At 33.6% G+C, this 26,229-nt stretch overlaps 1 protein-coding gene and 1 pseudogene across 1 annotated transcript; one reads left to right on the top strand and one right to left on the bottom strand.

The window, feature by feature from the left end:
• Nucleotides 1–3,150: 3,150 nt before the first annotated feature.
• On the top strand, nucleotides 3,151–22,282 carry LOC115887312 (annotated as a pseudogene).
• On the bottom strand, nucleotides 22,265–25,175 carry LOC115887320 (nuclear pore glycoprotein p62). The gene is made up of 6 exons (XM_030906725.1): nucleotides 25,019–25,175; nucleotides 24,745–24,942; nucleotides 24,404–24,677; nucleotides 23,986–24,336; nucleotides 23,404–23,515; nucleotides 22,265–22,515 (listed from the first exon to the last, which is right to left on the bottom strand). Exons 1-6 carry the CDS (start codon nucleotides 25,089–25,091, stop codon nucleotides 22,354–22,356), a joined length of 1,170 nt encoding a protein of 389 aa, XP_030762585.1. The 5' UTR covers nucleotides 25,092–25,175; the 3' UTR covers nucleotides 22,265–22,353.
• Nucleotides 25,176–26,229: the final 1,054 nt, after the last annotated feature.

Below are 26,229 nucleotides of genomic sequence, written 5' to 3'. Positions count from 1 at the left end.
ATCAATGACCTCTAAATAAATTTATTAATAAGTAAATAAATAGTAAATATAGCAATAGCAAACATTAGACCAGTGTTTACAAGATCAAATTCGATTTTCAAAATATAATTCATTTACGGCGTAGAAAGCCTTGTCTAGTAAATAAGAGTTCAATGCTTTGCGAAATGAAAAAAATGATGTTATGGATTTGATTTCAAATGGCAGGTGATTGTGCATTTTTTTCGAGTTGTATAATATTGAACTTTTAACTAACTCTCTGAGCGTGGGGTAGGTAGATAAAGATCTTGCTCCGCGTTCCTGAGTGGATAAGTGTGAGATGGCCTTTCTTGAGAAGCTGATACATGTTTACGTATTAGGCAAACGGATTCAAATATAAATAAGGAAGGAAGAGTCAATATTTTTAATTCTTTAAAAAAGTCCCGGCAATTAGTTCTTCTGTTTAGTCCCAGTGCATATCGAACAGCTCTCTTCTGGAGCTTGAAAATGCGGTCAAATTGAGTCGCACAACACGTACCCCAGAATGGAAGGGCATACCTGAGGTGCGTCTCAAAAAGTGCATAATAAACAGTTCTAGCCACCGACAAGTTAAGCTCCTTAGAAACAGACCTTAATGCAAAACAGGCAGAGCTCAATTTTTTCGACAAAGCTTCGATATGTATGTCCCATTTCAGAGAATTGTCCACAACAAGCCCTAAGAAATTTACAGATTTTACGACGTCAATGGTGGTGTTGTTAAGTACAAAAGGCTGCAACGAGTTTTTATACGACAAAGCTTTAGTTTTAGAAATGTTGAGACTCGGGAGGTTCGAATCGCACCAAGATTTAATGGTGATTAAGTCATTTGATATAATCCTATGAAGTGCCGTGATGTCCTTGTTGCTCCAAGTGAAGCTAGTGTCGTCCGCAAAAGACATATTTTGCCACTGATGTTTATGTTAGCAATGTCGTTAATTAAAAAAAGAAGAAACAAAATAGGGCCTAGTACTGAGCCTTGTGGTACTCCACATTCTATTGACTTGCTAGAAGATAACTTGGTATCCACCCTCACAAGTTGACTTCTGTTGCTCAGATACGACTTAAACCATTCGAGAGATGATCCCCTGAACCCATAGTGCTGCAGCTTATTAATTAGGATCTTATGATTTACACAATCGAACGCCTTAGAAAAATTACAGAAAATTGTTGCTATAGAATGATGGTTGTTTAGGCTGGAGTAAACTTTATTAAGGAGGGAAAGCATAGCGTCATTTGTGGACTTGTTTAGAAATCCAAATTAATATTCAGTAAGTATTTTGTACTTAAACAGAAAAGATACCAGCCTTCTTTTAAGCAACCTTTCTATGATCTTAGATAGCGTTGGAAGGAGTGCAATTGGGCGATAGTTAGAAGCTTCATCTTTTATAACCCATAGCGAATAATAATAAAGTGAACAATCACAGGACTGCAACTGATTTGAAAGAATACTATGAAAATATTTCAAAAAAGTTCTGCTAGTTGATTTGAAATGGCGACAGCGATCAAAAATAACACCAATGGAAAATTTCAAATATTTTCCAATAAAACTACAAAAAAATATCATACTCGATATTTATATAATTTTTCCTGTAAAATCACTTCAATTCTGTTAACCATAATTGTAACTATTTTTTTTTTTATTTTTTTGTTGATATACAGGATGTTTCAAAACAAATGCGAAAAACTTCAGGGGGTGATTCCCTGTTCAAAATAAAGGGTAGTTTGCTTTATAAACGTTGGGTCAAAAGCCAACCATTAGGGAGATATCGCGGTACAAAGATGGCGGAAAAATTATGTTTTTATTTTTTATCTTGAAAACGAAAAGAGATAGACTAATGAAATTTTACGGAAGCATTACTGTTATGAAAACACACTTTCTGGTAATTTTTTCACTTTTTTAAAATGAGTGGAAGGGGTTGAAATAAACTACCCCTATCATTCTTGTTAATGAAATTTAAAGAAAAATCTTACCAAACACATGCAAAAAAAATAATTTTAATAGTTTAGTTTATTTAGAAACTTTTTTATCTCTTGTGTTTTTTTGATAAAACTCACCGATTGGAAATTAAAAAATAAAATGTAAAGCATTACATGTCAGGACAAAAAACATTTTTAGATATAGAATCTAGTGGGCAGCTGTAATTTTTTTAGGAAAAAATCTAGTCGGCCGCTCTCACTTTTTAGGATGTTTCTAATATTGTTTTATTTGACATTACCCTACTGCAATACGTTATTATCTAGATTATTATTATTATCATTATTATCACTAGATTCTTAATCTAAAAATATTTTTACTCCTGACATGTAATGCTTTACATTTTATTTTTTAATTTCAAATCGGTGAGTTTTATAAAAAAAATACAAGAGATAAAAAAGTTTCTAAACAAACTAAACTATCCAAATTAATTTTTTTTGCATGTGTTTGATAAGATTTTTCTTTAAATTTCGTTAACAAGAATGATAGGGGTAGTTTATTTCAACCCCTTCCACTCATTTTAAAAAAGTGAAAAAATTACCAGAAAGTGTGTTTTCATAACAGTAATGCTTCCATAAAATTTCATTAGTCTATCTCTTTTCGTTTTCAAGATAAAAATAAGAACATTATCTTTGTACCGCGATATCTCCCTAATGGTTGACTTTTGACCCAACGTTTATGAAGCAAACTACCCTTTATTTGGAACAAGGAATCACCCCCTGAAGTTTTTCGCATTTGTTTTGAAACACCCTGTATAAATATAAAACAGCCGCTACACTATCCTCGAAATTTTGCGAAATGTTTCTGTAAAAAGACTGTACACCTAAATCTAAGTTGTGTTACTACATGTATATTATCCGTGTTTATTATTTTATAACTAGCAATAAGCAGAAAGCAATTTAACATTTAAATCCCACTGTCAATTCGGTATTTACTGCTGCTCCCGAACAATAAGAAAATAGGATCACGTTTTTCAAAAATTTTCGCCAAAAATGTTTACTTTGCGATAGAAATCTTAATCAAACCTAAAAAATAGTGCCGCTTCTCGCTGGGGGGCTTACGGCTCATAACTATTGTCTGGAGATGTCATGGAAAATCAAACAACAGATTTCAAAGATAACGTTTGTGTCCATATATAAGCGTTCGAGATAAATACAGTTGTTATTCAGAATGTGATTAGTTACAATAGTTTAGTTTTGGTATTTTTTCGTGAAAATGGTCGAAACCATCAAATCTGGCAACACCGAGAAGAGGCTGAGGACAGAATCGAAGTCTGAATCGGTGTTTGGGTTCTTACTCTTTTCAGCAGTTACTGTAATCGCTGTAAGTAATTTTCTTTATTATTTATGTTGCTTTGTTAATTATTTTAATTATTTCTTTAACCAATTTTGCTTTAAGTTCGTTAGATCGTTTGCTTTTTTATTTCTTCTATCTCTTAGTGGTCTGACGCCCAGAGTAGAATATAGAATGTTTAGGAGAGGAGTTAATCACCGCGACCTTACAAGTCTATTGTGTGTTCCCCTTTCTTGAGTTATAGGTAACGAGTTATAACTCATCATACACTCTCATGGCTTTAACAAAAGTCAGTATCTGAGACGGCTACACAGAGACCAGCTCTCCATCCTCGACATCAGCAAGAGGCATCCAACTTTTCGTCTCTAAGAGAAATGCAAGTTGTAGGAGTCGGAATAAGTAAATTTCTTGTACTGGCAATGCTGGTAGCTTCTGCTTCTACGTGAATACTCTACGTAGAGCATTGATTTTTTCGATACGTCAAGAAAGATCGCTGATGTATCACATTGAGTGGTCGAAGTTTTGCGTACTTACGAAAAACATGTAAGAAATTGATACCATCTATTGGCCCCCCAGTAATCGTAAACACTCTTGGAAAATGAGTTTTTGTATGCGGAATCTTCACACTAATAAATGACTGACAATCTGTAATGGCATCTACGGTCAAAAACGTGATTTCTTCCCTCCTACATGCTCCAAATACTCCAACGATTAAGACAACTTTAGCTAACAGGAATTCTTTGTCATCGGCTTCTTTCATAAAGCGTTCTATTTCCAGTTTTGTAAATACTTTTGATGTCTTTGCCTGATATCCGGAAGCTTTTCTTTTTAAAAATGCAATAAGGTTTGTGAATTTGCCAATATCTACGTTTCTGTTCAGGTAAATCATGGTTCGGAGCATAGAATATTTACTCCACAGAGTTGACGTCTTTAAGGTAGTGGCACAGCTTACAGAATAATATAGCTTGGACACTCGCCAATTTTTCCCACGCTCGAATTTAAAACGCCCCACTCCGACGATGCTTAACTGAATTAAGCGAGCGACAGTCAGCCTCATTCAGTCGATGCATAACCTCCACCGGTGACGAGTAGGGCCGTATTACGGAAGATTTTAATTCGATTTTTTTCTTATATTTAACCATAGGTATTTGTGCTTTTATTTCAATTTTATTTTTATTGTTGGAATGGGAAAAGGTTTTCCGGGATGTTCGGCTGCTGGTTACACAAATAATTATGGAAATAATTCAAAATATAGTCTGTTTAATTTTCAATTCAATACAAAATTAATGTTCAATTCAATCTTGTAAGCTAAATTAGAACCACTTCCTTTTGTTGTAGGAGATTGAAATTTGGCATGTAGGTTCAGACCCGATGACAATACATTTTTTGCAAGGCATGACCCGAATTTTTGACAGCTGTCAAAATGGCGGCATTTTTGAGGTTTTTGATTTTTTAAAATTCTATTTGTGAATGGATCGGGCTAAAATTATATATATAGGTATATTGTGGGTATATACGCATGAAAAAAATATATGGACGGCCATCTTGAAAAAATGACAGTTTAATGACATGTCAAAATTTCAAAGTTAACCGATTTTCATAAAAATTGATATATAGGATGGCCATGGGCTAAAATGAAAGAAAGAAATTTTGAGCTGTCAAATTTGACAGCTGTCAAAAGAATTTCAAAGTTGTCCGATTTGGAAAAAAAATCGATGATGGCCATGGGCTAAAATGAAAGAAAAAAATTTTGAGCTGTCAAACTTGACAGCTGTCAAAAAAATTTCAAATTTGTCCGATTTTGATAAAAATCGATATATTGGATGCCCCCTACCCCATAGTCGGTTTTCATTTTATTTGTCTCACATTTGAACTGTCAAATTTGACAGCTGTCGTTTTTTTTAAGTTCTCCTTTTTAATGAAAATCGATATACATATTATTAGGATGCCAATAGAAAGTTATTTAAGCAAAAATTGAGTTTAAATGTGTGGCACTGAGAAACCAGCATAACTAAAAGTAGAAAATAAATTTACAAAAAAACTTTTTTTAAAACAAGCTTTTATTTAAATTTAAATACACTAAAAGAATAAAATAAACTTTTTTCTTTAAAACTTTTATTATGAACTTATAACGCCATTACACAATTTTAATATTATATAAAAGCTTGTCGCGAGATTTCTCTACATCGATAAACAAGTAAATTAACTAAAACCTTTGTCTACCCTGTCTCATTTTCAAAGTTTGTGTTATGATAGACCACTAGACCAGGAATTACAAGATAAAGTTGTCGTACCAGATTTTTATGAGTGCAACTGTACACTCAAATCTCGCGGCAAGCTTTTATATATTAATATTAAAATTGTGTAATGACGTTATAAGTTCATAATAAAAGTTTTAAAGAAAAAGTTTATTTTATTCATTTTAGTGTATTTAAATAAAAACTTGTTTTTAAAAAAGTTTTTTTATAAAATTTATCAGAACAATTTTGAAGAACTTTCCTTAAATGAAAATATATTATATAAATTCGTTAAATTGTTTCAGACAATTAAATTCAACCATCCTTGTCAAAATTATCCTATAATGTATTTTTTGTTAAAATTATACGCAAAAGTTAATTTATTAATACCTTAAAGAATATTAATAAGAACTTAAACGTAGCAAACAAAAACCGAAAGCTCCTAATTTGGAAACATTCGTAAATAACTATAAGTAATCAATGTACCTATTTCATTTTGCTGTTATTTCTAGAAATAAATTAATTAATTTGTTTTTAAATGTTTTTCTTTGAGAGTGCATATTTATTTAAAGTCAACAATTTAAAAACGTGTATCTAAATTATGTTCTAGCACCAGTCGAATAATTTTTTACGTCACGTGTAAAATTTTTTTGAATACATCTCTGGGCTGACTGCCGCTTACGCGGCTATTGGTTGTGGCGAGAGAGCTCGCCGCTCTAGTGTTCTCCCTCTTTCGAATCGCAAATCCGAGCGTAAAAAGATCAAAGCGGCACGCTACACTGTCCGAGCTATTTTTTACTTAAGCTGTGGTAGTGGATAACTTCAGGAAATAGGCTAGCAATAACTTTTCTGTACAATTCTCAACATGTTTTTCTTTGACCCAGGTTTCAAAGTTGTAGGCGGTCTCGTATAAGTTTTTTGACTTCTCGGGCACTAACGCGGATAGCGCAGTTTCAGCAGCTTGTTGAATATCCAAAGGCTCGTCATTATCATTCATTTTTTCATAAAACTTTGTAGGAAATACGTCGACGTTTGAACCTAATTAAACAATGCATAAACAATGCCTTAGAAACCGTTTACCAGAACATTTTCAAAAATGTTTAAAAATAAATAATAATAATAATAGCATAAAAATCTCAAATTATCCGCTATCACAAAAAATCTTGGGTAATTATGCAGTATAGGTGTTTTTCGTATTTTTAGGGATTTCTCAAAAATTCTTTTTTGTGTGATTCTATAGACCAAATACAACACAAATCCGTGTGCGCCCGTTGATTTTTTTTACTAATAATTACCTATGACTAATTTTTGTAATTTACTAAAAATTACCTATGACTTCTTCTTCTTAAAGTGCCTTCTCCATTCAGTGAAGATCGGCAACAACCATGGCAAATTCCTCTCTATTTTTCGCTCTTCTCAGCAAAGTATGTGAGTCCAGGCCTGTCCAATCTCTGATGTTCTTCAGCCAGGAGCATTGTCCTGGTCCGCGCTTTCCCTCAATTTTACCCTCGATGATGAGCTGAAGGAATTCATACTTGCTATGTCTCATGATATGGCCCAAATAGGCTGCTTTCCTCTTTTTTATTATGTCGAGGAGTTCTCGGTCCTTGTTCATTTGGTTTAGAACTCGTTCATTCGAGACACGGTCAGTCCATGGTATTCTCAGCATTCTGCGATATACCCACATCTCAAATGCTTCCAACTTATTCATTGCGCTTACTTTGAGTGTCCACGACTCAACCCCGTAGAGAAGTGTGGAAAGTACGTAGCACTTGACGAAGTTGTCTTTTATATGGATGTTGAGACGTTTATCGCACAGTAGGTTCCGCAATTTTAGGAAGTTTGATCTAGCCATCTCAATTCGAGCTCTGATCTCAATGTCTGGGTTTAGGTCTTCACTAATCCAACTGCCCAAATATCTAAACTTTGAGACTCTTGCTATTGGTGTCCCACCTACGACTACCTCCGTTGCCTGTCTTGCATCTCTATTTATCACCATGACTTTTGTTTTGTTTGTATTTATCCTGAGACCCATTGAGTCGCCCACCGAGGACAGTCTATCAAGAAGTCTTTGCAGGCCCTCAGTGGTGTCTGCAATAACGACGGTATCATCAGCATATCTCATGTTGTTAATCAGCCTGCCATTCACTTTTATGCCGTCTTCTGATCCCTCAAGCGCATTTCGAAATATTAGTTCGGAGTACATATTGAAGAGCATAGGGCTCAATACGCATCCTTGCCTAACTCCACGCTTGATAGGTATTGCTGTTGTTTCAGTGTCCTGTAGTTTTACTGTCGCTACTTGTTGTTCGTATAGCTTTTGGATAATTTTCAGGTCTTGGGTATCCAGGCCTCTTCTTTCAAGGATGCTCAGCAATTCCCTGTGGTTGACGCAGTCGAATGCCTTCGTGTAGTCTATGAAGCATAGGTGTACCTCCTTTCGTTGATCTCTGCACTTCTGCAAAAGCACCGATAGCGCAAACAGGGCTTCTCTCGTCCCCAGTCCCTCGCGAAATCCCATTTGCTGTTCACTTATGTCTAGCTCACATTTTCTTCGGATTCGATTATGCAGAACCTTTAAAAACAGCTTTAGGACTTGACTCATCAGACTTATTAAACGAAACTCATCACATCTTTTTGCACCAGTTTTTTTAGGAATAGGTATAAATGTCGACCTTAGCCAGTCCTGCGGTATGTTTCCGGTATTGTATACAGAATTGAAGAGGTTTACCAATAAACTTTAAATTGTCTCCGTTTATTAGTTTTCTTCAATTCTGAGTAGATGTTGTCCGGTCCAGAGCTTTCCGTTTTTGGTGTTCTTTAAAGCTCTCTCTCGATTTCTGAGATCATTATATCTGGACCATTTGTTTAGTTTCTATTTGGGGAGTGAAACGAGGGGCCACCGTCATCGAACAGTTCCCTTATGTAATTGGTCCATACCTCCTCTAGTTTTTGTTCGGTTAGGATTGGTTTATTCTCACCGTCCACGATTCTGAGGTTTGTGTTTCCCAGTGACTTCTTTGACTTTTGTAGGTTAAACAAGTCATGTTTTATTTGAGCTCCTCGACTTCGCGGCATCTCTCCGTCATCCACAGTTCTTTGGCTTCTTTGATTTTATTTCTGATAAGCCTGTGAGTGTCTCTATATCTCTGAGGGTATGTGCCTTTAAAACTTCGCCGCTTTTCCATGAGGTCTAAAATTTCTTGAGTCATCCACGCTTTATGGTGCTTTTCGTTATTATTTGTTGTTAGTTGTTCTTGTGTTTCCTGCAGCGCTTCTTTAATTTTCTTCCAGATGTTCTCTATGTTATTGTGGTCTTCCAGTCCAGGGGTTTGAGAGGCAATTGTTCGATACGTCTTGTCGTTGTGCCTCACTTCTCAGTAAGCTCATGTTGGGTTTTTTAGTGAACTTCCGAACAATTTTTTTGAGCCTCATTCGGATTCGTGCCACAACGGGATTATGGTCTGACCCAACATCCGCTCCTGGGTAAGTCTTTGCACTAAGTACTCCATTTCTGTATCGTTTTGGAGCTAATATATAATCAATTTGGTTACGTATTGGATTTTGCTTTGAATCTTGTGGCGATTTCCACGTATAGAGCCGCCAACCACTAATAAGGTAGTTCAAACCACGTGTTGCAGATAAAATTCACCTCCTGACACTATTGGATTAAGGTGTCGCCTCTTTCGTTTCTTTCGCCTGTTCCATAGTCGCCAACGACATCCTCGCTTTTCCCTTTGCCAACTTTGGCGTTAAAATCTCCTAATATAAAGGTAATTTCATTTTTTCTGGTGTAAGATAGCAGTTGTTTCACTTCAGCATACCAAGATTTAATTTCCTCTTCTGGTTTGTCGGCAGTTGGAGCATACACCTGGAGAATATTTAAATTTAAATTTAAATTTAGCCAGTCCTGCGGTATGTTTCCGGGACTGTATAATGAATTAACAGGTTATACCAATACGCTAAAAAACCTGTCTCCGCTTTATGAAGAAGGAGTTCGGCTCAACTCTGGAGTCAAGTCCTAAAGCTGTTTTTTAAAGGTTCTGCATAATCGAATCCGAAAAGAAAATGTGAGTTAGACATAAGTGAACAGCAAATGGGATTTCGCGAGGGACTGGGGACGAGGGAAGCCCTGTTTATATCTATCCGGTGCTTGCAGAAGTGCAGAGATCAACGAAAGGAGGTACACCTATGCTTCATAGACTACACACGAAGGCATTCGACTGCGTCAACCACAGGGGTTGCTGAGCATCCTTGAAAGAAGAAGAGCCTGAGATCATTATATCTGAACCATTTTCAGTTTCTATTTGGGAGTGAAAAGAGGCCACCGTCATCGAACAGTTCCCTTTATGTAATTGGTCCATACCTCCTCTAGTTTTTGTTCGGTTAGGATTGGTTTATTCTCACCGTCCACGATTCTGGTACATGTTCGAGGTTTGTGTTTCCCAGTGACGGCTTTGACTGTTTTATGTAGGTTAAACAAGTCATGTTTTTGCTGATGCTCCTCGACTTCGCGGCACCTCTCCGTCATCCACAGTTGATTTTATTTCTGATAAGCCTGTGAGTGTCTCTATATCTTTGAGGGTCTGTGCCTTTAAAACTTCGCCGCTTTTCCATGAGGTCTAAAATTTCTTGAGTCATCCACGCTTTATGGTGCTTCTCGATATTATTTGTTGTTAGTTGTTCTTGTGTTTCCTTTAATTTTCTTCCAGATGTTCTCTATGTTATTGTGGTCTTCCAGTCCAGGGGTTTGAGAGGCATTTGGCTGTTGGATCTTTCCTAGTTGCTCGTTGAGTTTGTTGGATACGTCTTGTCGTTGTGCCTCACTTTCAGTAAACTCATGTTGGGTTTTAGTGAACTTCCGAACAATTTTTGAGCCTCATTCGTATTCGTCTCAACGGGATTATGGTCTGACCCAACATCCGCTCCTGGGTAACGTCTTTGCACTAAGTACTCCATTTCTGTATCGTTTTGGAGCTAATATATAATCAATTTGGTTACGTATTGGATTTTGCTTTGAATCTTGTGGCGATTTCCACGTATAGAGCCGCCTTGCAGGTAGTTCAAACCACGTGTTGCAGATAAAGAAGTTCACCTCCTGACAGAATTGGATTAAGGTGTCGCCTCTTTCACGTTTCTTTCGCCTGTTCCATAGTCGCCAACGACATCCTCGCTTTTCCCTTTGCCAACTAAGGACCGAGAACTCCTCGACATAATAAAAAAGAGGAAAGCAGCCTATTTGGGCCATATCATGAGACATAGCAAGTATGAATTCCTTCAGCTCATCATCGAGGGTAAAATTGAGGGAAAGCGCGGACCCGGACGACGGCAATGCTTAAATTTAAATTTAAATTTAAATTCTAGCTATGACTAACCAATGAATTAACACCCTCCAAATAACCACGCTAACCAACCCGCCCAACGCTCGATATGAAGAGGAGTTCGGCTCAACTTGTTTTAACATCAGAAGAAAAAAATTCAACGTGCGCACATGGATATTTGTGTTATATTTGGTCTCTAAAATCACGTAAAAAAAAGAATTTTTCAGAAATCACTAAAAATACGAAAAACACCTACACTGCATAATTACCAAATCTTGTATGAAATTCGTTGCGAAAAAAGTGTTTTAGCACTCGACGATCAAACAAAAACACATTCATTTCGTAACTTGTTACTATAAATAGCTATTTTCAGATTAATGTCTCAGTACCATTAGGCTCATTCGGGATTGTATTTGGCAAGTTCTTGTCAGAATTAGCAGATGAAACGACAGCTACGTCTTTAGCAAATGGAATTTTTAACACGGTCATGTCACTAACTGGTAAGCAGTTCATGTAAGGATTCAGGTAGTCAAAAATATGTTGTGCAAACTAGAAGATCAATAACAACTAGATTTAAAGAGCATATAACTCAATTAAAATATAAAGAGTAGAGAAATCTTGTGTTGCTCAACATATTTTTGATAAAAATTATTGTATAGATGTTATAATCAAACTAAGTATGAAAAAAAGGAATATTACATATACAGGGTTGTTCACCACATACGACACGGAGTATTATAGCTAAACGATTAGATTTTTACAAATTGTAAGTTTTGGGTTCGTTGAAGGACTACTAGAGCTACAATTTAAAAATATTTTTACAAGATACAGAGTGTCCCAAATAAATAAAAAATATCAAAGTTGTATTTTTTTAAATGGAATACCCTGTATACTATTACATTTTTAGTTTCTACGATTAAAATAAAGGTAAATTTGATTAAGGTTTATTACACTTAAACCTTGCCATTTTTGAAATATTTTCAATTTTGTGAAATTGCAGTAAAAATTTTAAGGCTTCATTTCTCCAAGGGTATCAAAGTTTTTAATACTAAATATTTACTGAAGTTTATTTATTGATCAGTTATTGTGTTGCAATAATAAAAATTATACTACCTTATACAGAGGGTCTAAAATTTTATTTTAAATGATTACTAGCTTTAAACGGCAATAACTTGTTTAATTTAAATGGAACGCCCTGTATATTTTAGGAGAATCAGATCCAAACCAAACCAAATTGTATTATACCACTTTTTACCTATCCTTTCAAGTTTTCGTAGAAAATGCATTTTATTATAATTTAGACCTCATTTATCAATATACCCATGGAATATGGACATTTTAGATTGTTTTTAAAGCAACAAATGTACAAAATGTACAGGATAGTAATATTATCGTTTTTAGCAAAATGATAATATTACTAGCCCATTTGTATACAAAAAGAAAACTATTTAAATATTTATAAAAGAGTATACCATTAATTAAACCCAAGTAGCATTTTCACGACTTGCGACCACATGTTTACTAAACACAACGTTGGATTAGTTACAAAAATAGTTAGCTCTTTACTTTGGGTATTAAAATAAATTTAAACGTTTTTATAACGTCGTACCGACGTTGGACTAGTACTACAGCAAAGTAGAAGCTTCTGCGACGTCGAATAAACGTTGTCTTGTAACCTTTTGCTTAAGTGATCTTTAGGTGATTCGTTGACAACGTAGTTACAACGTTGGTAATACAACAATATAGAGTTTTCCGACGTCAGTTTCGGGACCTATTCCAACGTTTATGCAAACGTCGTCTGTTTTACTAAATTCCAACGTTGTTTAGATTTCCTTATTCTTACGTTGGTAGGACGTCGAGTCACTACCTTTTGCAACTGTATTGAACCATAACCTTAAATCTTAAATTTTCAATTTCATTGTTCTGTTCAGTCAGACAGTTCAGTGCTGCTTTTTATTTTTATAAAAAAAACTTAATTAAAATGGGACATAAGAAAGGTACATATAAAACTAAAATTTAAATATACATCGACATATATTACCGATAGTTTATCCACTCCTCGTTTATTTAGATTATAGAGGGCGGCACAAGCTAGACTCTAGGATGACTAAATTAGGCAATCTTGCGACTAGTATACTACCTGTTAAGGCCGAACTGCGACTTTATTAGTCCAGTATGCGACTACTCGAACTACTCCATCTTAATCTCCAAAACAACAAAGTGAAAGCCGCCATGTTGTTAAATAAGTAAATGTTTCTGTTCCTAAAATAGCAATTCCTGCTTTTGAATACATTAACTTGAAATATTTGACCCTAAAACACGCGGAAACAATTTTTCGACTGCGAATAAATTATTCGCATTTTACTAAAAAAATTCAAGAAAATTTTTTAGAACTTCTTTAATTTTAAGGCCCATTAGTATTTTTCAAAGTAGAAACAATACATATATCAATAAAGTTGTTTGCGTTTAACTTTTTTTGCCTTGGGCAACGAGTTACAGAATCGGTTAAAGTGTTTCAATAATTATGATCTTCAAACATCCTCCACACTTAAATACTTTTGTTTTGTTTTCTCCACTGCCATCTGACATATGTCTCTAACTATAATTATCCCAATTTAGGGATAAAACGCGACTTAGACGCCATATTAGTTTTGTATTTCTGTGAATTAGGATTTTAAAAACAACGTTGCAGTTTGGACTAAATTAGGCTTCTAGCCAACGTCGGTATCCAATGTCGTTTCGACCCAAAAATTATTCTCCAAACTAGTGCAACTAGGGTTGGCACGAGGTGATAATACGTTGCGCTAACGTTTGGTCGCGTGACAAAACGTTGTCCCGATTTCCAAATGCTGCTTGGGAATATACCTCCATTATTTCCGCCCAAATACTAATTAATTACAAACTTAATTATGTTCGTTAATAAATTATTCTAAATAAATGTGGATTTGAATCAGAAATCAATATAATAATAAGTTATAAAATGAATGTCTCTGTTGTTATAAATAAGCATTTGTCAAAAATGAAATATCATTTTTAAGGTGTTACTTTTACCAAACTGTCTAATACACATAAAAAATCAGTTTTTAGTATTTAGAGCAATTATTATTAATCAACGCAAAAGTCAATTAATGTTGTTTGAATACTGAAATCATATTAATTGGTCCTCTGTAACAAATATTTAAACAGTTTTTTTTATTTTTTTAATGAAATAAACAAACTATATCGACAATATTAGTAAAATTCGTCTGCTGGATTTGTGTCTATGAAAGGAATGCGGACAAAAAACATTTAAATAAACAGCAATATATTTTATACGTCGACTTGACGAGTACGTCACCGCAAATCGCTCTGCCCACTCATTTTATTGGCTACTTGCAAATTTGTCGAATTTTTATTGATGGGACGCGTCGTCTAATTTTTTACGAAAAATCGAGAGAATATCGTTTCCCCTCTACGGATACCCCGTAGCTACAGAACGGACAGACGTACTGTATCTGTGCTCTTTAAAAATTTGGTACATCTTTAAAAATAATCTAAAATGTCAGTATTCCATGGGTATATTAATAAATGAATTTAAAATTACAAGAAAATGCATTTTCTATGGAAACTTGAAGCGATAGGTAAAAATGGTATAATACAATTTGATAGACAATTAAATTGTGCATTTGATTCTTATAAAATATACAGGGTGTTCTATTTAAATTAAAGAAGTTATTGCCGTTTAAAGCTAGCAATTATTTAAAATAAAATTTTACTGTATAAGGTAGTATAATTTTTATTATTGCAACACAATAACTGATCAAGAAATAAACTTCAGTAAGTATTTATTATTAAAAACTTTGACACCCTTGGAGAAATGAAGCCTTAAAATGTTTACTGCAATTTCACAAAATTGAAAATATTTCAAAAAACGGTAAGGTTTAAGTGTGATAAACCTTAATCAAATTTACTTTTATTTTAATCGTAGAAACTAAAAATCTAATAATATACAGCGTGTTCCATTTAAAATAATACAACTTTGATATTTTAATATATTTGGGACACTCTGTATCTTGTAAAAATATTTTTAAATTGTAGCTGTAATAGTCCTTCAACGAACGTTCAAATCGAACGAATCTAATCGTTTAGCTACAATACTCCGTGTCGTATGTGGTGAACAACCCTGTATTTCTTTAAAGGTTTGGTAGCAAATATACTCTTAGACAAGTGGTCTTGCAGAAACGTTGGCCTTTTAGGAGCTCTGTTCACCTGTATCGGCAGTTTTAGTCTAATTTTGTACGTGATCTAACCCTCTTTATGATCTTCTTTGGTGTATTTGAAGGTAAGAATCCTTATAATTAAATTTGTAAATATATCGGCATGTAAAAATATTATTTTTAAGGTTTCGGATACGGTCTTATTTTCCTGCATCTTTGACGGCTTTGAACAATTTCTTCGATAAAAGGTGTCGTTGATACTGAGCATCTCGCAGGCAGTGATGGTTGCTTGTACCATGGGCATGCCTCCCACAGCAAATTATATTATGAGAACTTGGAGTTACAGGTAAATAAATTAAATAAAATATTCTATTTGTTCTAATAAGCGAATTCCAGAAAGAGACAGTAAAATAGTTAGTTGTGCAACGTAACTATAATAATAAAAAATAATGCAATTTCAACACTTCCTAATATTATGTGACCAATAACGTTATTTCTCCAAAAAATCCTATATGGGTAATTCGCCACTGCAAGAAAATCTACAAAATAAAATAGTTATTTTTTGTAAACACTTCTGCGTTAATCCAAACGGAAACTACTTGTCAGAAGTTAGGTTTACAGATATACAAATTTGCCTAACGAACAAAAAAATACTTAACGTTTCGGAAAGTTTATCTCTTTCCGTCGCACGGTGGAGTATTAGCATGAAAAAGGTGATCGAAATTCGAAAAAGCAAATGTGTTTAAGATTTCCCAAAAAAAGATAAATGATAAGTTAAATCATGTCTGTCATGTATGGCGTTGCTATGGGTGTGTTTAGTTGCAATCATTTGTTTCAACGAAACGTCAAAGTTGTTACTTCTCACCATAGATAAAAGACGTATACTATTAAATAGATAGGCAACTTATAATACATTTCAATTTTATTATACAAGGGCGCCTCTGGTAGACGGAGGAAGAAATACTAATGGAAGAGAGGGGTGCGGGAAAGGGGGTTGTTTAAGTTAATTTAAAATAAATTTGGATTTACATGTAAGAACACTTTGTGTGCTTTTAATTAGGTCGAAGATAAGAGGTAAATGGCTAAATTTTATGTTTAAAATTATAAATTATTGTTGTTCTTGTGCTCCTTTTACGTTTATATTATTGTTTTGATTGAAAATGGCTCAGCAAGCTGCAGGTATGTATTCTACAAAAACATATTATTTATTTTGATATTCTCTATACTAACGATTTTTTTTGCAACTAAAAGTTAGGCGTTCAGAAAATTTGATTAAATTTGTAACATTTTTATTATACTTAGAGATTTAGTTGCGCATTTCGAAGAATTCAGCATATTGTCTATATACGTTTTACTTAGTAAACATTGGGCTTCCATACAGTAAAATAAAATACTGCGATTTTTTTTTGAATAAAATACTGCGACAATTTGGCATTAGTAGCGGCATTAGTGATATGGGAATTGGTCGCGGATCAGTCGTAGCATTAGTAGTATTAGTTGCGATATTACTACTGGCATTAGTGGCATTGACCGTGGAAACACTGGAACAGTGTTTTTTCTTTCTTTTTTTTAGAATCGACGAATTATCCTTTATTTTGTTCATATTATTTCCACTTTAATTGAAAATAGCAATAATTTATATAAGGTCTACATAAAAAAATTTCGATCAACTATCGGTGTCAGATACCCCACTGTGCGTCATCGGAAGCAAAAAAAAACAAGAATAAAGAAAATAACTATTTAAAATATTTAAATTCAACTATTCAAAAACACTTTAGTTTTTTTTTAAACAAATACGTCTACAAAAACCGTTGACTTTCTGTTAAAATCATGTTAAAATGACATTATATCAAGTTTTATTACTACCTGGTAACAATTACTTAATAAGGTAAAACCAAAAAGCCCCAAACTTTCTGTATGATTATTTTTAATTTTTACATATGTTATGTTTATTTATGTTATGTTCTTTAAAATCAAAGAAGCGATTGCCATACATTACTATATAACATCTACAGATGCATAAGCAATACATTTATTTTTATTAGATTGCATTAAAAAACCTCTTTTATTTTTCTTTTAGAGGCTATCGCTTCTTTGATTATAATTTTGGCGTTGTTAAAATTTATTCTGTGCCCTGTGTCTAATAACGTTATTGCCTGGGCAATGCATGCGTGTCATAAACCAAGAAAAGAGTAACATTTTCAACATTGTTCTTAATTCATGGCCATTTTCGTAAATGTCCGCGGGCTATAACAATATTATCCGATGAAATTGGGTACTTACGTTATTGGTCGGGTATTATCGTAAATACCCTGTATTACACATCACTGTCCGTAACTTAAACAATTAATTTCCTTTTCTTTCTTAGCGGAGCAGTGTTCTGGATGGCAACTGTGAGCGTTTTAAATATCCCATCAGCAATTTTTTTGAGCAGCTTTCGATCCACTTACGCCAAAGTGCCCGTACATATTCAAAATAACAACGATAAAGATGGTAAATTTATTAATATCTTATTCCTCAGGTTTCAATTAAAAAAATATATTTTTCTAGATGCTCTAAATTCAGAGAAAGCTGAAAAAGCTCTACAGATTCATGAGAGAAGATGCAGCAGCTTTTCTGTGTACCGAAAAATAAGTCAAATACATGAGTAAGTAAATACATTAAATAGGTTTATTATTTTTTTTTCTAACACAAAATATAGGTGACTCGTTTTGAATGATGTCCATCAGTGTATTAATTTATTTATTTATTGATTAATCTTGTAAAATTTTTTTGGGCTTGAATAGTTATACAGGATGTGCCAGAAATAAAAGTGCTAGCTGATAGTATAGCTCGAAAAAAATGTTAAAATTTTTATATTTTTCATTGACAATATTGAAAAAAATTGAGTGCCGCTTGTTCAGAGTTTCCGAAAATTTGTTTATAGTTCTTCGAGAGAATGCAATGTTGCCACCTCTTACGTTACTAATTATTAAAAAATTACGTAATTTTTAATTTCTACAAAAAAAAACACTTAAATTAGTTTTATTCACTGTAGTTGTTTAATCGTGTTGTAGATTACTATTAAGTATAGTACAACGTCTACTATATTTAAATACCTTTTTTACAGTTTAGTAAATTGAAATAATGAACAATTATAGCTGCTTCTCAACAGATCAGAATCAGCCCCCTCTATTAGATATGTAAATAGTCAACGTATGACCTACATTTATACAGATCAGCTGATAAAAATTTTAGGTTATCCAATTCATAAACAAAAATACGAGTAGCGGAAAAAGGAGCCAAAAACCCTACGTATATATGCTTATTCTCTGCATTAAAAGTTCATCAGACCGAAAGGAACAGCCATTCGATGACCGGTTTCGGAGATTTTTCTCCATCGTCAGGCCGACTTTGCTGTAACCCTCAATCTGACCAACGAAAAGCAGAGAATAGCATTTGAGTACAATAAGTACTACTATGGCGAGAGTGCTAGACGCTCTAGGCCATCTAGTGGTAGCTGTGACAATCACAGATCGTACCGCCAAAATTAAAACCAGCGGCCTACTGGACAAACATATGCTTGCTTCATCCACGTTACCGTGATCCGAGAATTCAGGGGGTTACAACAAAGTCGGCCTGAGGGAAAAATCTCCGAAACCGGTCGTCGAATGGCTGTTCCCTTCGGTCTGATGAACTTAATGCGAAGAATAAGCATATGTGGTTTTATTTGCTTTTCCTACTCGTATTTTTGTTTATTTATTATATATACCCTACCTAAGCCTTCTTAGCTCCATCTACGGTAACGTGGACGAAGCAAGCATGTTTATCCAATTCATTTGAGATTTTACATCAGAACAATAAACCTCTGGAAACCCCTCTCTAAACCTCTCTCTCGAAAAACAGAGGAGTTTAAATTCTCAAAAAATAATCTTAAATAATTCGGATGGCATACGAATATATTTTGTGCCAAATACACATGTAAGTGTTGTGCTGTCAAGAATTGCAGTGAAAGAAAGTGTAGAGTTGTGTAGAGTGTTAAGTGTAGAGTTGCAGTTTTAGATTAAGTGGCAAAACGACGCTCTAACCTAATTACATCGATCTGCTTGCTATCTATCGGAGTTTTCGTTTGTTGGACCGTTTTCTAATGTTGGGCAAGTTTTTTACTCTTATTCTGAATTTTCCAAGTCGTTTTTAAGTCATTCTAGTTGATGTGTCAACACTGGCCGTCGAACAAGCTGAGATTCTGGTAATTGCTTGGTATTTGCGGCTGATTATCGATCGCTGTCGGCGGCTCTCAAAATGTTACCATTATTTTTTTAAATTTTCAAAGTTAAGTTAACTCGGTTATTATTTAGTTATTTGAAAAATGGAAAAGAGAAAATATGTGTCTTTTGACCAGATCTACCAAGAACAGTTAACCTAATAGGACTGCTCATTCAGCCAAAAGTGTCTACGAGGTGCATGCGAAAAGGACTGCATGCGTCCTTGTCATGATTCATGATACGATGATACTGTGTGTATTATTGGTTGCCATATGCAAAACTTTCATTATTTAGTTTGTTTATTTAAACACCTTATATGTATAGTAAACGCCACGAATGTTTGGGAGTGATTCATCGCTTGATGAAGTTAGAATCGACACGCGCGCTATCATTTTTACATTAAAAACGTAAATTTTTACCGCAGACGTAGGTTTTTAAAGACCCGGTCTAATAATCGGCCTGCGCTCCTCCTACTTATTCTAAAATGTTAGCGTGAATGACAAAGACGATACTATATCGCGTTTCATTGATTGATTCGTTTTTGTGTATCAGTCCATTGGTGTGCTTGCAGTGCGACCAATGGGGCATTCCAGTTTATATTTATAACCAAATATATGTTTTGACAAGACTTTGACAGTTAAAACAACAAATTACAACAGATTATATATTGATTATTATATGACTTGAAACACCATGGCACTGGAATTAAGTTTTATGTGACCTTGAACAGATTAGTTCACATGGTAGCGACCGATGAATCATTCCCAAACATTCGTGGCGTTTCGGATAATGCATTTTTAAAAACAGCAGTTCCCAGCATCACCTTCTACAGGCATTCTTTTTAGAGTACTTTCATATTTTACTTTAAAATAATTAATAAACAATATCGTAGGCACTTAGTAAGCATTTATAGTCACAAGCTAGAATAAAAAATGAACGTATTTATACATTCTATAACTCTAAAAACTTTAAAAACACCTTTTTCATATTTAAAATCGACAAAATAATTAACTCAAAATTTCTCAGCTGTTATTTTTATACGTTTACTATAGGCAACCAATAATACAGACTATCATGACACGGATTACAATGACGTCACAATTGTCTGCCGAAGCGCGGGAAGAGGCGAACGTACGTCTTATGATGATGAGCAATCCTATTAATTTACCGTTCTTGCAGATCTGCCACCCCTTAAAATACTTGCATTTATTTCTGGGACATCCTGTATTATTATATATTCTAAATAATTTCGAATCATAACACTCAAAGTTATGAAAAATATTTAATAACACTACTCGGCATATTAAATTTATTGTTTTCTCCTTTCAGAGATCCAATAGTACCTTCACGTATGAGTTACTCTCTACTAAAAGACTTGAAGTACCTCAATATGACTATGGGACTGTCTTTGGCGTTTACCTCAGACATATGCTTCATAACGATCATTCCCCTGATTCTAAGCTCTTATGGGGCAGGCCACACTGTGATAGCATTAAGCATGTCGATATTTTTTGGATTCGATCTCATATCAAGGATACTACTGTCCGTTGTATCGGCATTTACAAATATGAAAAGTCGGAGTCTATTTTTTTGGGGATCGTTTTTATCAATGATGTTCAGAATAGGTAAGAGATAATTATTTATCAACTTCAATGTTAAATTTAATCTAATTATTTTTTTTTAGCATTTATATGCCACGCGTCTCTAACTTGGAAGATGGTAATTCTGGCGATTTTGGGCTTCTTGAGGTGTTTAGTCCAAACCCCTTTGCCCCTGGTAATCTCAGAACAGTATCCAAGTCAATTCGCAACAGCGTTCTCTCTATACATGGTGATATGTGGTATTGTTAGTATGGTTTGTGGACTCTTAATTAGTAAGTATTGCAAATTTACTATACCGGGTGCGTCTCAAAAGTGGCTCACCCCCATAACTTTTTTATTTTTTCAGATAAAAAAACGAGATTTGGTATGTTAGTAGGTATATGACATAAATTAGGATTGATTGACGTATTCAATTATTTTTGGTCACTTCTTGTTTCACCGGAAATAATTACAACTTTTGATTTTTAAATGACACCCTCGGTATTTTTTTACTTTATTCGACAGAAAATGACACTCTGGATAGAATGACGTATCATATGTCAACTTTTGACAAATTGTAACATGTGGTTCATAACGACAATAATTTGGCTCGAAATACCAATTGTGATACTAAATTATTCGTAAAAAATTCTTTTTCTAAATATGCTACCATTGTTCCATTTGAAAAAATTGCGATATGATAAAAAATACGATTTGGGCATCTTTTAACCGGCCAGAACAAGACACGAAAAACATTAGACGATCAAAACTATTTTTCTGACTCCTTGATTAAAAATTAGTGTTTTTTTACTTTTTTTTAAAGCGAAAATGTCAAAAGTTGACATATGATGTGTCATTCTATCCAGAGTGTCATTTTCTATAAGAATAAAGGAAAAATATACCGATGGTGCCATTTAAAATTAAAAAGTTGTAGTCATTTCCGGTGAAACAGGAAGTGACCAAAAACAATTGAATACGTCAATCAATCCTAATTTATGTCATATACTAACATACCAAATCTCGTTTTTTTATCAGAAAAAATAAAAAAGTTATAGGGGATGAGCCATTTTTGAGACGCACCTCGTATACAAAGTGACACATCTGTTCCTCCAAAAAAATGGCGCCTAACAACACAAATTCTGCTCCAGCCCGTATATGGGCGTTACGTATCCTTATATTTAATTAATGCATATTATTCTTTTCAGGTTTCATAAAGTACCTAACGGACAGTGATTTAATTGTCTATCATTTACTGACAGGCTTCTATGCAGCCAATGTTATATTGTGGCTGTGTGAAACAATTACCAGCTTGAAAAGTAAAAAGGACACAAACGAAACCAAAGTATAATAATAGTATATATTTATTTAATTAATATTATTTTTTTATAATTCAAAATGTATTGTAATTTTTATAATAAAACGCTTATTTTGTAATTAAAAAAAACTTTTGTAGTTATTTAAGGTCTTAAAATAATGAAAAAAACTAATTTAACTACTGAAATAAATTCAGAGAACTGTTAAGACTCAAATTCCTCCTGTTTGCATCTTCAATCTTCGAAATTTCTTCTAAGTTTCTGCTAATTTCGGCAGTGTTTCTATCGATCCACTGGAGTGAGTTCATATGAGCGTTCAGAATTTTACTGATTTGTGTTATCTATAAAAAAATAAATACATTAATATATGACACAAAATAATTAATAAAAAACAGTTATAGAGAAATCAATAAAAGTTGGTGTACACGTCATCAAAGATGTCAACACTATTACCAAATTAAATTTCTAACAAATAAAAATGTGTTTGAAACTTAGAGAGCACTTTCCTTTTTCTTATATCCTGGTCAAAAAAAGACAGCCTGCATCAAGTAAAGAATTGGCTGAGATAAAAAAGGTAGTCATGGCAAATATTGCCAATTGTCATGAGATTTTTCTTTGACAAATTTGAAATTGCGTTAGAGAGATAAAATTATTATTTTTGATTAAGTTATGTGGCTTTTATTGAAAATACATAGACCGTTAAGCATGTTTAGGCTGCGCTCAATATCAGTTTATGGACTCAAGTGAACGGACAAAAAGTGAAGGCTAATCTTAACCAATTAGTACTTTATATTTTTCAGCTGTCTTTCAGAAAACTTCCTAATAACTTCATTTAATTAGAATTTAGAAGAGAAGCAAGGTCCAGGCAGAAGACAGATGTTGTGGGTAAGAAAGATAAGGGAATAGACCGGAATGAATCTCCAAATACTCTGTCAGAACAGCAGAAAGACGAGAAGAATTCAGTGTGGTTATCGCCAATCTTCGCTGAGAAGAGGCACCTCATAGAATTTGTTTCTGTAATAATCATAGACAAAGTAATAATTTAGATATAAAAAAATATTTGTTTACCTATCGTTTCTAAAATTGAAGTGAAAAAACTGTGCAGGTATATGAATTTGATTATTAATCAAAGTAAAAAAAAGTTGATATGGCAACATTGAGACATGCATTCGCCAAATGTTTTGATGGCGTGCACACCAACTTTCGTTGGTTTTCCGATAGGTACTTACAGGATTGGACACCTCCTCATCTTTGTTAGTTTCATTAATATTCTCAATTATTTCCTTCAAATCATCAGAGATTTGCTTCAATTGTGAATCAATTATTTCAGCAAACTGGTACCTATTATAGTAAAATAAAAATGATTAAAGAATCTTCTTACTATTATCTTTGCGCAAAATTACTCTGTATGGCCAGATAATCCTTGCCAAATTATGTTATATCAAAAAAGATCTCGATAAATACAAATCTCACACAACTCTATACACATTCATAATAATAATTTGTAACAGTTAGTACTAAATTAAATTTTGTAAACTCCCTAATATAGTTGACATCTGGTGCCATTTACAATTAATTTTGTGAGTTATAAAATTGAACTGACATGTAAAAAATTAAATTAAAATCCATCCAATAATAATTTAAAAAAATTATTTGTGAATCAATTAAAATTGCAATTTTTATTTAATTCTGCATTTTTCATATTCACCATAATCTGGCATGATACTGTTTTGTGTCAACTGTTTAACAATTTGTTTTCTGGTGTTATTGGTCCTTGTATTCTTTAATCATTGAATTTATGTTTAACTTACATTTGATTTCTATCAATATCTGTTACTGGAACATCTACCAATTCCTTCTCTAAAGGTACAATGAGCTCCTCAAGTTCTTTCTGTTGTGCTAAAATGAAATCAAGCTCTTGATCTAACTGTGACTGCTGCTGTTTAACTCTTTCAATGCTGCTATTTAAGTTTAAAATTTTTTCACCATTGGAAATCAACAAAGTGTCCCAAGCATTTAACTGTTTAGCCTGATTAACAAAATACTTTCCTTGCTCTTCTAAATCAATCGTCCATTTATTGATTAGATCTTCCAGTTGAACAAAAGTTAAAGATCCTGTTGCTGGAATTGATGTTGTCGTGGTTGTAGTTACTGTCGGGGCTCTAAGTCAAAATTTCAAAATTTACAAAATAAAGAACAATATTTTATAAAAATATTTTATATACGTACACATTAGATGCTGCTATAGATCTACTAGGAAAACTAGGAGCAGAAGTTGTAACAGGAGCTACTGATGCAGTTTGACCCAAAACTACTGCAGCTGCTGTTGTTGTTGTTGGGACACCAAATGTTGTTGTTGGTGCACCAAATGTTGTTGTTGGAGCACCAAATGTTGTTGTTGGAGCACCAAATGTAGTGGTTGGCGTACCAAATGTCGTCGTTGGTGCACCAAATGTAGCTGTAGAAGCACCAACTGTTGCTGCTGGTGTACCGAATGTAATACCTATTTTTTAATCAAATTTATCAATACCAGAATACATTCTGGTCATTAAATAATAACAAAAAATTACCTGTATTAGTAGCTGCACTGGCTGGAGCTAAAATTGGAGTAAAACTGGTTGTCAAAGATGTATTAGCATTTGCAGGAGTTGTTGACGCACCCCCAAAATTAAACTGAAGACCTGTCGAGGGTCCTGTTGAAGTAATAGGCGATGGTGTTGCTCCTCCGAAGCTAAATTGTAAAGTAGGAGCACTTGTAGTGGCTGCTTCTAGAAGGATATAAATTTGATATATCTTCTTCTATCTTAGTAAAGTTTTATAATATAAATCCTGTTGAAAACCTACTTGTAACGGTTGTAGATGTCGGTAAAGCAAAAGCTGTCGTAGTTTTAGGTGGACCACCAAACGAAAACGACATTGTTTCGTAGAAATAATTATTTCGAATCTCTTTAAAACAATAAACGCTAAAAATCTATTTAAAAATTATAAGGTTATAACCCATGGTACAAAGAATACAAGGTATGATATTGCGCAGGTTGGTCGCTACGTCACAGGTGATAACAGGCGCTATTGGTCAGCACGCTCCGCGCGCCAGTTCAAATCATGGTTCAAATCGTCAAGATATTGTTATAAATCTGTTTTTTTGTTTATATACCGTCATTGAATTATCGCTAAGCAAGTTACTGTGGAGCAGTGCGTAAGGAGTCGGGCTAGGAAGCGAGAGACCGGAGTTCGAATCTCGGCCGCGACATAACTTTTTATTTATTTTTTTAAATACTGTTGTATTCTATAATTTATTTTTGTAGTATAAAAAAAAAGAACTATTTATTCTGTTATTTTTTAATCTCCGTTATTAATATAAATTGATTGTTGGTACAATACCTCATTTAATATAAAATAATATTCTACTTTTTGAAATGTGTCGGGCCCTAATTGTACCTAAAAGTAATATATTTTTAGTGATATACCATATTGTAAACTATTTAATATTTCAGTCACTTAAAAAGTTAATTTGCATTGAATAATTGTCTACCATTAAAGGAAATTTGAGCTATAATATAATCCTCGATGGGCATATTCTGGGTATGCAAATACTTCCTCTAAATTTTGGGTATCGTTCAATCAATTTATTCTCAAAACCTGAAACATCTACATATAAAAAGAAGCACCAGGTCACTAATTATAATAAACTTCACCCTTGGAATTACTTCTATCACAATTACAATACGTTCATCTGCATTGGCATTTTCTACTTTTCGATGGGAAACAATAAACTTCCCAACATTTTTTAAATGATGTAATAATTCCTCTTGTGGTTACTTTTCCATAGATAACGTCATCTCTGTCTTCATGTGAATTCAGAGACAATGAACATGAAAATTATTTACCATAAACATCGCAAACTAAAAACCTAATAAACAATTTTATACCGAATATAGAAATAAATTTAGTATTCTTACCTATTATTGAACAAATCCATGTTAATAGGTAATTATTATTTTTAAATATATTTTTAGAACTGCTGGTTTTAGTAATTATTAAATTAAACGAACTAA

Source organism: Sitophilus oryzae, unplaced genomic scaffold (assembly GCF_002938485.1).
Source record: "Sitophilus oryzae breed Bouriz unplaced genomic scaffold, Soryzae_2.0 scaffold_115_pilon_pilon, whole genome shotgun sequence".
Classification (NCBI taxonomy): Eukaryota; Metazoa; Arthropoda; class Insecta; order Coleoptera; family Curculionidae; genus Sitophilus; species Sitophilus oryzae.
Note: the sequence above shows the minus strand (reverse complement) of the source record. Positions and strands in the feature narration are given on the sequence as shown.